Source organism: Chiloscyllium plagiosum, chromosome 21 (genome assembly GCF_004010195.1).
Source record: "Chiloscyllium plagiosum isolate BGI_BamShark_2017 chromosome 21, ASM401019v2, whole genome shotgun sequence".
NCBI classification, from domain to species: Eukaryota; Metazoa; Chordata; class Chondrichthyes; order Orectolobiformes; family Hemiscylliidae; genus Chiloscyllium; species Chiloscyllium plagiosum.
The window spans coordinates 15,888,853-15,904,859 of NC_057730.1; the positions used below are offsets into that span (position 1 = coordinate 15,888,853).

Here is a 16,007-nt window from a genome sequence, read left to right on the forward strand (position 1 = left end):
TCTTGTGTTTCTATTATTTGCAGCGCATCTGATGGCTTGCTGAAACTGTGGACCATCAAAACTAATGAATGTGTTAAAACATTAGACGCCCATGAGAATAAGGTGTGGGGGCTCCACTGTAATAAGAAAGATGATATGGTCGTCTCTGGAGCCACAGACTCGTGTATAATTATCTGGAAGGTACGATGCATGAAATCACTGATATAAACAGCAAGTGCGTCTTGTCAGAAGCTGTGTTTTCAACATCCCTACAGGTTTTCTATTTTTCTAATATCACTTGATCTTTGCGATTATGCACTTGGCCAAGGAGCAAAGGAATCCCAGTTGCCAGTGCTACTTACTTCTGTGTGCGAGTGTTTAAACAGTCCGTTCCGACTGCAGTGAAACTCTTGAGGAGAAAACTCGGTGCTTCTGATTGATAATCAGGTGCAATTTCTTAATTGCACATTATGTCTGCCTTTTACCTCATGGATCTTCCTTGACTCTGACCATGGTTACGTGGGCAAACACCTGGTGATATACTTATTGGACTGTGTAAATCTAGCTTGGAACTGCAGCTGAATTGAACCAAACTTAACATGAATTGGCGGTGAATCCGCAGTCCCATTGAGAGACTCGTGACCAATGCTAAAATGGGGCATCATGGTCGTTGAGTGGTTAGTACAGCTGCCTCACAGCATCCAAGTTCAATTCCACCCTCGAGCCACTGTCTGTGTGGAGTTTACACATTCTCCCTGCGTCTGTGTGGGTTTCCTCTGGGTGCTCCGGTTTCCTCCCACAGTCAAAAATGTGCAGGTTAGGTGGATTGACCGTGCTAAATTGCTCAGTGTCCAGGGATGTGTAGGCTACATGGATTAGCCAAGGGAAATGCAGGATTACAGGGATGGAGTGGATCTGGGTGGGATGCTGTTTGGAGGGTTGGTATGGCTCAATAGGCTGAATGGCCTGTTACCTCACTTTCTGTGAAAAGGGAATGAGCTTTAATATGCACAAAGCTAATCTGCACTGGAATGGAATGGAAAGCATTGCAACTCACTGCAACATTATAGTTCACAAAAAAAACGTACTTAACATGTTCTCCCCTTTGAGCATCTTGGAACATGGCACAGATTTTTGAAATGACGCTGTCCCTACCTCTATCAAAACTTTTCATCTCAGTCAAGTTACGTTTTAATTGTAGGGTGGTAAAAGGGGCAGCAAAGATGAAGTGCATCTGGTTCATTGCTTTCAAATTATTGGAAAAGAATTGTCCATCCTAATAAAATGTTCTTTTCTGTATTTTAGGATGTGACAGAGATAGAGCTTGCTGAAGAGCAGGCCAAACAGGAAGACCAGATTTTGAAGTGAGTGTTTTTTTTTAAAAAGCAGTCTGACTTGATGAGTAACAGTTTTTACTGTGCACCATGTGTCAAACTGTACAGGTCTGAGCCCTCGGGTGCTGTCTGACCTGCTGTGCTTTCCCAGCGCCACACTTTATCAACTCTCCAGCGTCTGCAGTCTTCACTCTCTCCTTATTTAGGAACCAGCTTGGCTTGAGGACAAAATGGAGTGAAACATCCGAGTAGTACTTAGTTCTCACTCGAGAAGATAAGGTGTCTTTAATTTACTTTAAAATGCAGTTCTTCAAAGCACATTTTCTTGCATTCTTTTCCAAGAAGATTAAAATTACCAACAAATTATATTAAGGCCACCAGGTGTCACATTTTAAAATAATCCTTTTTACTTTTATAAAGCAATTTTTAAATTGAATATCCGCAGTCTCCTGAGTGAATCCATGAACTGCCTTGATAAATCCCTCAATCTTTGTAGCTCAACGTAGATGGGCTGGTATCGAGTATATAGGAATCAGCCATTTAAACAGGTAATTTACTTTCTTGCAGTTGTGTTCAGGGCAATCATTAATAAATTGAGTGATTGTTGTTAATCATTAATGACAGTCTAGTTTACGCCGAATTAAAAACTGAAAGAACAACTGTTGTGGCCTCTACATTGGAGAGAGTGAGTGCCAGCTCTCAGATACCTCCTCCTATCACCCCCTTGATTATGACCCCACTATGGACCATCAGGACATTGTGTCCACTATGGTCACTAACCTCATGTCATCTGGTGCTTCCCGTCCCCCTACTGCCTCCAAGCTGATAGTCCCCCATAGCTCACTTCTACCTCCTTCCCAAAATTCACAACTGGACTGTCCAGGCAGGCCTATTGTTCCTGCCTGCTCCTGCCTCACAGAACTCATTCCTTCCTATCTTGCCTTGATTTTTTTTTTCTCCTCTTATCCAGTCCCTGTCCACTTACATCCGTGAGTCCTCTGATAGTTTATGTCAGTTTCAGAATTTCCAGTTCACAGGCTCCAGCCATCACCTCTCTACTGTGAACGTGCAATCCCTTTACACATCCAACCCACAACAGAAGGGTCTCAGGGCTCTCCACCTCTTCCTGGAACAAAGGCCTGAACTGTCCCCATCCCCACACACACACACACCCCCCCCAGAGCTTGTCCTCACCCGGAACAACTTCTCTTTTAACTCCTCCCACTTTCTTCAGGTCACAGGGGTGGCCACGGGGACCTGCATGCGCCCCAGTTATGCCTGTCGCTTTGTGGGTTATGTGAACGTTCCTTGTTCTGGTCCTATTCCACCCCTGACCTGCAGCTCGTTCTCCGGTATATCAGTGACATCATTTATGCTGCTTCCACCCCTCATTCCAGAATTGGAAAAGTTTATCAATTTTTGCTTCCAATTTCCATCCCACTCTCACCTTCATCTGGTCCATCTCTGACTCCTCCCTTTGCTTCCTCAACATCTCCGTTTCCATTTTTGGGGTTAGGCTGGCCACCAAAATCCACGATAACCCAACCGACTCCCACGGTTACCTTGACTATATGTCCTCATGCCCTCCTTCCTGTAAAGACTCTATTCCATTTTCCCAGTTCCTCCATCTCCGTCGCATCTGTTCCGATCACTGTGGTTGACAGGACCCTCGCATGGGTTTGACCCATCTCCCTCACTTCACTCATCCTCTCTCTTCCCTCCCGCAACAGTGATAGGACTACCCCCTTTATCCTCCTGTAGCATCCACATCCATGTGATCATTAAACCCCATTTCTGCCAACTCCAGCGAGATGCTACCACCAGACTCACATTCCCCTCCTTTCTCTCGTCAGCCTTCCGCAAGAGCTGTTCCCTCTGGGACACCTTAGTCCAGTCCCCACAGCCTCACGGCAGCTTCCATGTAGAAGGTGTATTCCCAGCCTGTTTACTTCCTCCCTCCTCAGATCCAAAGGCCCAAGCACACCCTCCAGGGTGTGCTTGCCCTTCATTCAATCTAATCCACTGCATTCACTGCTCACAAAAGTGGTCTCCTATACATTGGGGAAGTAAAGCATAGCCTGGGTGGACTGCTTCACAGAACATCTATGTTCTGTCCACAAAAAAAACCTGAGCTTCCAGTTGCCTGCCACTTCAACACACCCCGTTTCCTGACTGATATCTCTGTCTCAGGCTTGCTGCAGTGCTCCGGCAAAGCTCAGTATAAGCTGGAAGGACAACACCTCATTTTCCATTTGGGAACTTGACAGCCTTCTGGGCTCAATACTGAGTTCAACAGTTTTAAGGCCTGAGGCACCTTCTCCAATATCCTTACCCCACACACCAGGCCTTGTTATCACATGGTCTGCTAATATACACAACCCACTATTAGCCACTAATAGTCTCCATTAGCAGCCATTCCCATTCTCCTCGACTGATTGTTATCGTTTGTCTGTCCAATTGTTCTTCTCTCTCTTTGGGCTCCATCTCTACCTATCACTTACTCTTTACCCCTCCCCGCACCCCATCTTCTACATAAAAACGAACTTTCTCCTGGCTGCCATCAGTTCTGAAGAAGGGTCAGTGGACCCAAAATGTTAACTGTGCTTTCTCTGCACAGATGCTGCCAAACCTGCTGAGCCTTTCCAGCAATTTCTGCTTTTGTTTCTAGATTTTCTTCTGTCGTGCCCTTTCTTCTGTGAGAGATTCTGATTTAGTGTATGGTTGCATGAGCTCAATATATCATTTCAAATGGCAGCCACTTACAGGTTTGCAGTGTTAGCCTAGGCAGTGAGTGTTGGCAGGTTACTCACCATGAGTCTGTCCCAGTAATTCCTAACAGCTTCATCAGTACATCTTATGACAAAGACATCACAGAATAATAATGAGGGACAGGAATTAAAATTTTTCCTTCCCTAAGTTAGGAATATTAGGGCTAATTGTAGTGCTTTCTACAGAAGCGCCGACAGTGATTTATACATGAGATTGCATATTGATCCACATTACATTGGTAGTTCAGACATTGTAAAGATTGCACGATGATTTGAACTCATTGCTTAACATTGCATAGATTGTATCATCCGTTGTATTATTTTAGTTTAGAATACACTTCTCCTGAAGTCTTGTTTTGATATTGTTTGACAAGGGAGGCACCACAGAGAATGCAGTTTTTATTTATCCTGTTTTTCTGGGTGGAATTAAGTCATGCACAAGAAATATTTTGGTCATAGTTAAGCCAATCATTGACTGACTTGACATTCATCATGACATTATGAAAATGATATTATCAGTTGCCTACCATTGTATTTTGATCAGAATGCAAAACAGGATTAAACCTGCGAGGTCTTAATTTCACGCTTTTCAAAAATGTGATGAAATTTGCTTCCTCATTCATTCATTAGTGATGAAGAATTTGTAGGTTTTCTTCAAATTATTGAAGAAATAGAGACCTTTTGATTTTATTGATAGGGCAGCAAGGGGTAGGAACTAGAGGAAGACTTCGGGACCTGGGTGTTAAGTTGTTGATGGTTTTGTACTTTTGTAACTGTTTAAAATTGATGACATTTGTTTGAACCATCACAAAGGACAACCTTTTCAACAAGAAGATGCCATATACGTTTCTGGTTTTAAATGTTTTAGTCAACATTGACCAAGCTAAAACAATTACACTTGCAATTATATCAGTAAAGTTGATCTTTTTTCTATTTTAAGGCACCAAGAATTATCTAATTTATTGCAAGAGAAGAAATATGTGAAGGCTTTGGGATTGGCAATTTCTTTGGACCAACCTCAGACTGTGCTTACGGTAATTAAAGGTAAACACAGCATTGAAGTCTTGTTATCATTGCTTTTGTTTGTTCTGTAAAACTCACTGCTGTGGATGAACCCGGCCACCGGTCCAGGCAAGCCAGCATGTACCGATGCAGAGTCCAGCCCAGACAAACGAAGAGTGGCAAGAAGATAATCTGGCTGCAAAAACCGACCTCCAAATCCAGAAATGATGTTTGATACAAAGGTGATCAGTCAGCATTTTGGTAACCACATGTAACTTGGAAAGTCCCAAAATCTGAACTATATTACAGAGCCTGGAGATGAAAGCCCCGCACAGCTTCAGAGTTTCTCAAAATTGCTTTGTAGCCATTGAATTCATGCTGATGCCTGGGAACCCTCCAACCACAAGGGATGAACTCAGATTTCTCCAGTTTCCTCACTTCCCCTCCCCCCACCTTGTCTCAGTCAAATCCCTCGAACTCAGCACCGCCTTCTGCCTGACCTGCTGCGCTTTTCCAGCAACACATTTTCAGCTCTGATCTCCAGCATCTGCAGGCCCTCACTTTCTCTTCGAAGAAATGAGAGTTAGCCACAATGCTAAGCTTTTTCTTCAAGTGCCCCAGGATCTTTTACATATTTATATCTCCTTTTAAAAGTCATCAGGTCCTTTTATATTCTCACTTCTCTGGGGATTGACAATAGAAAAATAGAGACCACCTTTGTCCACATCCTGCTCCAAACCCTCAAATATATATGAACAGGCAAATCTGAGGAGGCCTCAAAACCTTTGGTTCCAACCAAAATCCTGCTTTCCTTCAGCCATGATTTCTCACTTTCCAAAGATGTATCTAACCACAGTTCAAAGGGTTGTGTGATGGTAAAGAAAGTTGTTCCGTTCTGGTTCTGTAAAAGGTAAGTTATAAACCTGGTGCTGAGGTGTCTGCTCCATGGGAAGCAGAGTAAATAGCTTCAGGTTTTAAAACAAAATTAGACAAAAGCGTGAATGAGTGGAGTTAGGATTTTAGATCTTCCTTTCAGTTGGTGAAGTTGGGGTTCTTGAAATTGCTGGATACAGCTCTCTCTCTACTGCTGCTGCAGAAAGCTTGAGATCTCTGTCTGCGGTGGGCTTCAATCTGTCAGTGTTCCTTCTTTTGGATTGGAGGAGATAGCAAGTGAGGGAAATCCATTTTGCTGAATTTGCCTTTGTGTTTATGGGATGCTGCCACATTGGAATAGTTGATGAATAGTAGTTAATTGTGTTATTTTGTTAACTTGAAGTCTGATTGAAATATGTATGCCAATTTTTTTTTTGTATTTTAGCTGTGGTGTCAATAAAGTGTATTTTGCTTAAAGCTAGTAGTTTAACCAATCCAATCACGTGTGGAACATAACATCTTACACTTGCCTTTAAATAAGATAAAATTTAGGATCGAGGTACTCTCTGATATGTTTTTGAGGAGGTTTGGTCTGTACCATAGCAGCAGTAAGCAGTCAGTCCTCCCAAGCAGTTTTGGGATGTTGTTCAATAGATTACCAATTCGCTAAGGAGGATAACATTGCTTAATCCATGTTTTCAATTTGAGCAGTTGACCCCTCATTCTAACTGCATGTATCTTACTGCAAGTCTAAATGCTTGAATGTTAATGATGCTCAACTTGGTTTTGATGACCTGAAGCACATTTCCCCACAGCCTCTCCCACTGTCAGCCAGTTCTATCTCACGGCACAACAATATCTGAAGAATATAAGAGCTCGAGCAGGATTTGCACCTATAGCCCGTTTTAGTCTTCTGGAGCACTCATTACGGTCAGGTCTGACTTTCTCCCTCAGCTCTGCTTTTCCCAATCTATTCGAACAAAGTCCGAAAACGCACTGTTCTCAGCCCTGTGCACACTCCACACGCTGAGCCTCGTTAGGCTATGTTTCCAAGAGTACAATCCTCTGAAGGAAGAATTTCTCCTCATCTCAATCCTAAATGGCTGAACTCTTAACCTGACAGTATGATCCATGATTTTACACTCTATATCCAGGGGAGACAGCCTGTCAACATCTGGTTTCTGTCCTTGCACAGTCTTCTATGGTTCCTCACTGTGCTGAACCTCGGCCACTCTAGATCCATTCTACTCAATCTCATCACTGAACAGTACTTTCATCTTAAGAACCAATCTTTGTCTTGCCTAGGCTAATTATGACCTTCCTTACGTCAGGAGTCCAAACTGTGGAGTATCCCAGGTCTGGCTTCACTTAAGTCGAGTAAAATTGTAGCGAGACCTCTTTAATTTTATACTCCAAGCCCTTTGCACTAAAATCTAATATGCCATGTGCCTTCCTAATTGTTCATTGTACCTATGTGTTGGCTTGGATTTCTATGCAAGGACCTGAGAGTTCCTCTTGGAAGCGGTCCCGTTAAAACTGCAGTTTGTCAGCCAACTCTCAATATTGCCTTTGGCACAGTGAAGACTTACTTATAGTGCACAGTCCTTCAAGTGCCACTGTGTCAAAAGCTTTTGGAGAACTCCACCTTTATGACAGCACCTGTGACCTCTATCATCTATAGAAAGACAAGGGCAGCAGATTTATGGTAACACCACGGCCTGCAATTTTGCCTCCAAACTGCACATCACCCTGATCTGGAATTTTGTCACCATTCCTTCACTGTCGCTGGGTCAAAACTCTGGAACTCACTTCCTCACAACACTGTGAGTGCCTTCACAGGATTGCATTGGTGTGAGAAGGCAGCTCAGCACAGCCACCTCAAGAACAATTAGGAATTGGCAACCAATGTTAGCCATATCTACAATGCTTACATTCCAGGAGTGAACACATTTTTAAAAGTACAAGGTATTTGTTCATTCTTCCTTATCTACTGTTCTAATGGCGCCAAACGTCTGTGTCAGGTTGTCAAACGTAACCATGTTTAATGTTTTCTATCAAGCCCAAGGCTTCTCAGTGTTTATTGAAAGTACTCTGAATGATGCTTATCATTATTCAGTGGAGCTCAGCCCAAGAGGAAAATGAGTCTTGAAACAAAGTGAGCCTAAAGGAGACAATGCAAGAGTATTGGAATGGGTGGCGATGGTCAGACTGCAGCTTCCAAATTTGTGCAGAATCAACCACAACAGATACTTAAATTGAAATGAAAAACACTCATTCCCTGGTGACTTAGCCAAAAATGATTAGCTTAATCTCTTACCACTCTACGAATTCCAAGTCACATACAGTTGTGTTTCTTTTTAACCATTTGATTCACTGGTTTGGCACTGCACGCTTTATGATTGGTTTCATCATTTTGCCACAGTTATTGGCTTTGTTCTGACATTAAATGCCAGTTGCTGTGGAACATCTACTGGGAAGATCATTGGTCCAGACAGATTGAAGTTCAGTTTGAGGGAAGGTTGTCATTTCTCCTACTGGCTTTGAGATTTATCTAGGCTTTATTTCCTCCTATGACATGACTGTGGGTTGTAGTGAAAGAATCACCTAGCTATGAAGCTCTAGGAGTTAGGAATGATTGAACTTGAGCAAGGGGAGGGAAAAGCAGCTTGGTTTTGATGGGATGCTGAATAGACGGAGCTTGATATAAATATGGACAGCCGGGCTAATTATATCAACAGTCAAGAGATAATGGGGACATCGTGCTTCTAGTTCAGAGGTATTGTGAGACATAAAGATGCTTTTCACCTTTTGGCTGCCCATTTCTTAACTGAAAACAAAATTCAGAAAAAACACCTTGGCTTTCCCATCAATGTTTAAAGTCTGCTTGCTGCATTTTCAAGCAGTTCTTGTCTCCAGCGAGTGACAGGCTAACGAACTCTGTTAAACAGGGACATCGAGCAGCTTTAGGACCTTTTTTTGCAACTTTCAGATACAAGTGAGGGACATGAGAATCACCCTCTCTGGCCTTTTTGGCACTGGGTCTTGAGCAATTCTGGCGAAGGCCCCAATGTTTATTCTTGTCTGACCAGAAGGGAGAAGTGTTCCTCCAGCGTGATATGGATTGATGTTGTGAAAGGGAAGAAGGATTGGGAGTTGGGTCTGGATGGGACCTTGCCAATTTTTCACCTTCTCCAAATTGTGAGTAACACTAGGATGGCCTACAACTTTGCAGTCAACAATCAAAAGAGGCCCAAACCCAGAACTGGCCTCAGTGTCCAGCCTAATGTTGACCAGATGGTATTTTTTTCCTTTCTGACTTGCAAAGATAATTTTTGGCATGTACATTCCTTTATGTTCAAAACTGGACATAATTTTAAGAAAAGCTTTAAGTTACAGGGTCATTTGAATCAGATATGTAGAGAGGCTGAAGAAGTGTGAGAGTATGGGTACTCTGATAACACTTGCCAATTTTATCAGTCTCTTATAGAGATATATCTCCCACTTTCTCCATTGACCTGAAGTGGAAAACAGTGACACAGCTGACTTAAAGATGAAAGTTTAATCTGATTAAGCAAATTCTTTTAACCAGGTGACACAATTTTCCAGTGTTTGCAATAGATAGTCTCTCTGGGTCATTCCTGTAGACAATCCTACTCTTCCCAACTTAGAACCCAGGGTAATGTTCCCACCCCATGAATGAATTAAATTAAAACTCCAGAGTGCATTGTTTATTGAACAATGTATAGTTTAGCGATTGTGTGGTCCCAAGGATTGTAAATACAGCTTTAGATAAGTTCACAGTGGTATCTCCTTCCTGCTTTTTTAGAAAGCTCACAGAAATGCACCCGACGGAGACATGGTACAATTGCCAGCCAGCAAGTCTTGTATATTCCTGACCAAACTATAGGTTACACATTGCGTCTTTCAATCAGGATAAAAACAGCTTGCGGACACCTCAGCAATGACCACTGTCAGTGTTGGCACAGCAGGTTTGACCCTACCTCTGGGCCAGAAGGTCCAGGTTGAAGTCTCTGACTGACACATTGATTAAAGAACATAATCTTTCAAGCCTAGTTTCACACTGTTTACAACTAGTGAAATATAATATTATAGAAATATTGTAAGTCTAAAATTATAATTCAGACCTAAACATTGCACAATGGATTTCTAAAGCTGTTGTTCTGTTAACTTTATAAATTTATATGTAAATAAAATTGAAATCATACAAGTTATAGGTGACATGTTAAGCAATGATTTCTTACTGCAGGAACAAAATAAATCCTATTTCAAAATATTGTGTGTATGAAATATAATTGTATTAATGTAAAGTAATTATTTGTTGCTCTTTTTCCACAGCTATACTTGGTGAAGCTAAGGGACGTGAAAGGCTGGAATCAACAATCCTCAAGTTGCGACAAGATCAGAAAGGTATGAGTATTCTCATTGACAAAGTTGGACTGGTACCAGATGTAAAATTTAAACAGAATATGCCAATTACAAGAAGGTTGCAAAGGCCTCTAAGTGATTGGGTCACAGTTCAACATGGGTTGTTTGTGGTTATCCACTTTGTATCCAAGAGAGAGAAATTGTTTCATTTGGCAAGAGATTCAGCACCTAAATCGTTTGGCTGTGCCAAAACTATGTGGACACATTGCTGTCACTTCAATGATAAAACTCTTCCATGGGATGTGGGCCAGTGTTTATTGCCCATCTCTAAATGCCCATGTGAAGGTGGTGATGAACTGTTTTCTCAAACTAGTACAAAGCTACAAAAAGTAATCATTAAAGTCTAATAGAACATTGGTATTTGTTTCAAGGGGCTTTCTGTTCAAAAGTGGGGTTTTAGCTATATAGAGCCTTGTTCTGACATCAGCTGGAATATTGATCAGTTTTGGGAATCAGGAGGATGAGGATATTTACATACCTTTAAACTCCATTGAGTTCAGGAGGAAGAGTGGTGATCTAATCAAGGTATATAAATGGTTATGGAATTCAATAGAAACTCTTTCTTCTGGTTAAAGTAGTCAAGCAACAAACTTGTCTCACACCGTAAACAACCTCAGGACATGCCAAGTTCTGTCTGTGACTAGTAATGAGAGAGTTAATCTGGGGTGGCTCAGTAGTTAGCAAAGCTGTCTCCTAACACCAGGCACATGGGTGCGATTCCAGCCTTGGACGACTGTCTGTGGAGTTTGCACGTTCTCCTGCGGGTGCTCCAGTTTCCTCCCACAATCCAAAGATATGTAGCTTCGGTGGATAGGCCATGCTAAATTGCCCTCAGTGTCCAGGGATGTGCAGGCTGGGTGGGTTGGCCATGGGAAATGCAGGGTAATGGGGATAGGGGAGGGAGAAGGGTCTGGGTAGCTGCTCTTTGGAGAGTTGGTGTGGACTTGATGGGCTGAATGGCCTGCGTTGGCATTGTAGGGATGCTTTGAGCAATATCCAGTAATCTGTTGTAGTGTTGAGTGATGAATGTTGTCTCAGATTCTCTTTGAACTCGTATCAGGAGATCTTTATACCCACTTGAGAGCCTCTGTTTAACATCTCATCAAAAAAACTGTCTTGTGTGGTAGTGCAGCACTCCCACTCCTCGGTGCTGCACTGAAGTGTCAGTCTAGTCTAGACCTTTGTATTCAAAGTTCAGTAATTAAGATCCACTGCTTTTTGTCATTTATATAAATGATTTGGATGTGGATGTGGGAGGGATAGAGTCATAGAGATGTACAGCATGGAAACAGACCCTTTGGTCCAACCCGTCCATGCTGACCAGATATCCCAACCCAATCTAGTCCCACCTGTCAGCACCAGGCCCATATCCCTCCAAACCCTTCCTATTCATATACCCATTCAAGAAGACTGTTTCCTTTCTTTGCAAAATTCATACTCAAACAGACTTGCATATTACCAAAGGTACTGGTGCACCCAGGTAGCATTTTTGAGGAATTTTAACTCTGTACTATTCTATTAATGAAGCTGAAATTAGATTTATTGCACAACATTTTAAATTTAATGTGGACCTGGCTCTCTGTGCACCTTCTCTGCAGCTGTGGCATTGTATTCCTCAGTTCTATTACCAAATGCACTTTGTATTGCACCATCTGCCTGTACTGCACACAAAACAAAGCTTTTCATCTGGTAATAATAATTCAAATTAAATAAAAATGGGCAATTTTAACCAGTGTCTCAGCCATCGCCATAATTTTGATTTTGAAAAAGACTGTCTAGGAAGCCATATAGAACAATTTATTAACTAGAATAGTGTACAGTAGTCAGTTTCATTTTGTAAATTTAAGATAATTTTTAAGGCTTTTAAAAGATGTCCATCGGTGTCCTTGTGCCGAAAGAAGCTTAATTTTAACCTATTTTCTAATCAACCAGCTTATTACACACCTCCGGAACAGGTGGGACCTGAACCAGGCCTCCTGACTCACAGATAGGGATACTACCACTGCACCCCAGTTTTAATAACCTTTTAGATTATTTGAAAATAGTGGAAATTTGTAGAGATGTTTGATTTGATCTACAGATGCAGTCAGTATAATGAACAGGGTCCACTTGCTGAAGTATGTTTTGAATCAGCATAAACAAAAGCCCAGTTTAAGATGAATGTAATTGTGTGTGAAATGTCTTGATCCTTTACAATGGGCTGGGAGCACCTAGTGGCAGTTCAGTTCTGGTATGTCCGTGTCAACAATTACAAAGTTATTCTTCTCTAAATCTGTATTCCCTGCAAAGTGACTGCATTTCATCTTAAAATAATAACAAAACACAAGTTGCTGGAAAAGCTCAGTAGGTCTGGCACACCTATGGAGAGAAATCAGAGTTAACGTTTCGGGTGCAGTGACCCTTCATTGGACCCGAAACATTAACTCTGACTTCTCTCCACAGTTGTTGCTACCTCTGCTGAGCTTTTTCAGCAACTGCTGTGTTTGTTTCTGATTTCCATCCTTCACATATCTTCCGGTTTGCATTAAATGACTTTGATTCATTTGTTTTATCTTCCTCAGAGTCTGTGTTAAAGTTCTGCACTGTATGGAACACAAATTCTAAACACTGTCATGAAGCTCAGTCTGTTGTCCAGATCCTCCTACAAAATGAAACTCCTGAGCAACTTCTTCAATACAATGGGATTAAAGGTGCTTTGGAAGGATTAATCCCTTATACTGGTAATTAAACTATTATCCTTGTTGTTTTCTTTCTTAGAAGTACTTGGGCGTTTTATCTTTTAACTTATTATTTTGTTGAAGGACTGCATGATTTATAAAGAAGTGCTCATGTTCGCCAGTTTATTTCCGCTTTCTCACCTTCAGTGCCACCTTCCTCAGGTGTGGGACTCACCAGTGAATATCAGTAAGACACTGAATCATCAAAGGAGGGTGCAGGCAGTCAGCTGAAAGCCAGACTTTGTCTGTGCCCAATTCCGGTTTGTGAAACTTTGTAGCAAGAGTCAGACTGAGAAAACACTAGGCATTTCGTTGTACCTGCTTGTTTTTGCTTTGTTTTTTTCCTCTTGACTTAATTCCATAACAAGAAGCGTTTTGTTTTACACTATTGTATTATACAATTAGTTTGACCTCAAGAGAGCTATGTCCAAAGATTCCTGTTGATAAATCAGGTCACAAATACTCTTCGTATCAGGTTCAAATCAGACTTCCTGTTTCGCTGTCGGCTAGAACCCAGAAAACATAATCACAGAATCAAACAGCACAGTAACAGATCCTTTGGTCCGACTTGTCAATGTCGAACATAATCCCAAATTATAATAGTCCCACCTTCCTGCATTTGGCCCATTTCCCTCCAAATCCTATCTTTCATGACTTATCCGAATGTCTTTTAAACGTTATAACTGTACCCGCATCCAGCACCGCATGAACTACTGTGTGGAAGAAAAGATGCCTCTCATGTCCTTTAAAAAACTTTCTCCTCTCACCTTTAAAATATGCCCCATAGTTTTGAACTCCCCAACCTTAGGGAAAAGACCTCGTCTATTCACCTTATCTGTGCCCCTCATTTTATAAACCTCTATAAGGTCACTCCTCAATCTCCTGCACTACAGTGGGAAAAAAAGTCCCAGCCTGTCCTTGTAACTCTCACCCTCAGACTCGGTAGTATACTGAAAACTTTCTTCTGAACCCTCTGCAGTTTACTGATATCCTTACAGGGTGACCAGAACTGCACACAGTACTCAAGAAGAGGCTTCAGCAGTGTTCTGTGCAACTTTAACCAGACGTTGCAACTCCTCTACTCAAAGGCCTGAACCATGAAGGCAAGCATGCTAAATGCCTTCTTAACCACCCTGTCTATCTGTGACACAGATTTCAATGAATTATGTACCTGGACCCCGAGATCTCTCTATCCTACAACGTTACCCAGGGCCCTACCATTAACTGTATATGTCCTGCCCTTCTTTGTTTTCCCAAAATGCAATAGCTCGCATTTGCATCCAATTGGCAAGCTCACCCTGAATCCCATGTGATCTAACTTTACTATTCAGTCTGACATGTTGAACCTTGTCGAAGGCGTCACTAAAGTACATGTAAACAACACCTGCCCTCATCAACCTCTTTGGTTGCTTCCTCAAAAAAACTCAAATCAAGTTTGTGATTTGAGTTCATGATTTCCCGCGCACAAATCATACCTTGACTCTCCAAATGCATGTAAATCCCAACTTTCAGAATCACCTCAAACAACTTACTCACCGTTGATGTCGGGCTCACAGATCCATAGTTCCGGGCTTCTCCTTCCCATCCCTTCTTAAATAAAGGCAGAACATTCGCCACCCACCAGTTCTCTGGTACCTCAACTAAGTGAGACAAATATCTCTGCTAGGCATTCCGCAATTTCTTCCCTAACTTCCCACAGCGTTCTGAGATACATTAGATCAGGTCCTGGCGATTTATTCAACTTTTATGTTTTCTAAGATCTCCAGTACATCCTCTTCTGTAATGTGACCTGTTTTTAAAACATCAACAACATTTATCTCCCTTAGTTCTCTAGCCTCCATTTCTTTCTCTACATTAAAACTGATGCAAAATACTCATCTCTCCCAGCTCCTGAGGCTCAACACATAGACAACCTTGTTGATCTTTAAGCAACCCTACTCTCTGTCTGGTTCCTCTGGGATTTAAATCAGATGCTTGCCTTTTACATTCCTCTTGTCTAAATGCACCTCATACATCTTTGCTGAGAAACCTTGATTCTGAAGGGTCACCAGATAGTTACACCTGGCTCATTTTTTCATGTTTGTTAATTGTTAGGTTCAAATTTGTTAATTTGTTCAGTTCCAATCCCATCACAGCTGATGGAGGAATTTGAATTCAATACAAATATGGAATTAAGAGTCTAATGATGACCACAAATGATGTCAGTCGTTGGAAACAAACACCTGGTTCAGTAATGTCCTTTCGGGAAGGAAACTGCCATCCTTACCTGGTCAGGCTTCCATGTGACTCCAGACCCACAGCAATGTGGTTGGCTCTTAACTGCCCTCTGGGCAATTAGGAATGGGCATTAAATGCTGGCCAAGCCAGCAACACCCACATCCTGTAAATGAATTTTTAAAATATTAAAGCATTTATTTCATATTTAAACAATGTGTGCCTGAAATGTTAGTTCTTAACTTTGTCAGTTATGGGCAAAGCCAGTAAGCATCTGGGATGAAGTTTCCTTTGTTTTAATTAGTGTGAAGTTCATGGCCTTTTATTGAATGCTTTCAGAGCGACATTTCCAGAGGGTGAATAGACTGTTGCAGGCCTCAATGTTTCTGGACTATATGTGGCAGAGTATGAGACTGACTGGAGGGTCCTGGTAAGTACAGGCTATAAATAACAGTAGTATCTCAGAGTTCACCCTCTGTTTGGTGATGTAGTGGCATGCAACATTTGAGGTACTCTGTTAATTCCAAAATGTCGTAACTTGGTATAGTTGCACCTTCTGTTGAATACATGAGGCCATTTATAGGTTCTAGCATTGTAATTGGTTAAAAAACAATCTGCAGTCTTCCATCCCTGAGCTCACCTTTGGCATACTGTCCCAGCAAAATTTGGTATTT

The 16,007-nt window shown here is 41.8% G+C and overlaps 1 protein-coding gene across 2 annotated transcripts in view; it reads left to right on the plus strand.

The window, feature by feature from the left end:
• The window catches only part of tbl3 (transducin beta like 3), a 60,124-nt gene that overhangs the window by 39,512 nt on the left and 4,605 nt on the right, over window positions 1-16,007 (plus strand). For both annotated transcript variants that reach the window (XM_043711325.1, XM_043711324.1), the window contains exons 17-22: window positions 24-180; window positions 1,285-1,343; window positions 5,022-5,125; window positions 10,313-10,384; window positions 12,964-13,122; window positions 15,673-15,763. In XM_043711325.1, the coding sequence (XP_043567260.1) occupies window positions 24-180; window positions 1,285-1,343; window positions 5,022-5,125; window positions 10,313-10,384; window positions 12,964-13,122; window positions 15,673-15,763 (642 nt within the window). The remainder of the gene's footprint in view (window positions 1-23; window positions 181-1,284; window positions 1,344-5,021; window positions 5,126-10,312; window positions 10,385-12,963; window positions 13,123-15,672; window positions 15,764-16,007) is intronic.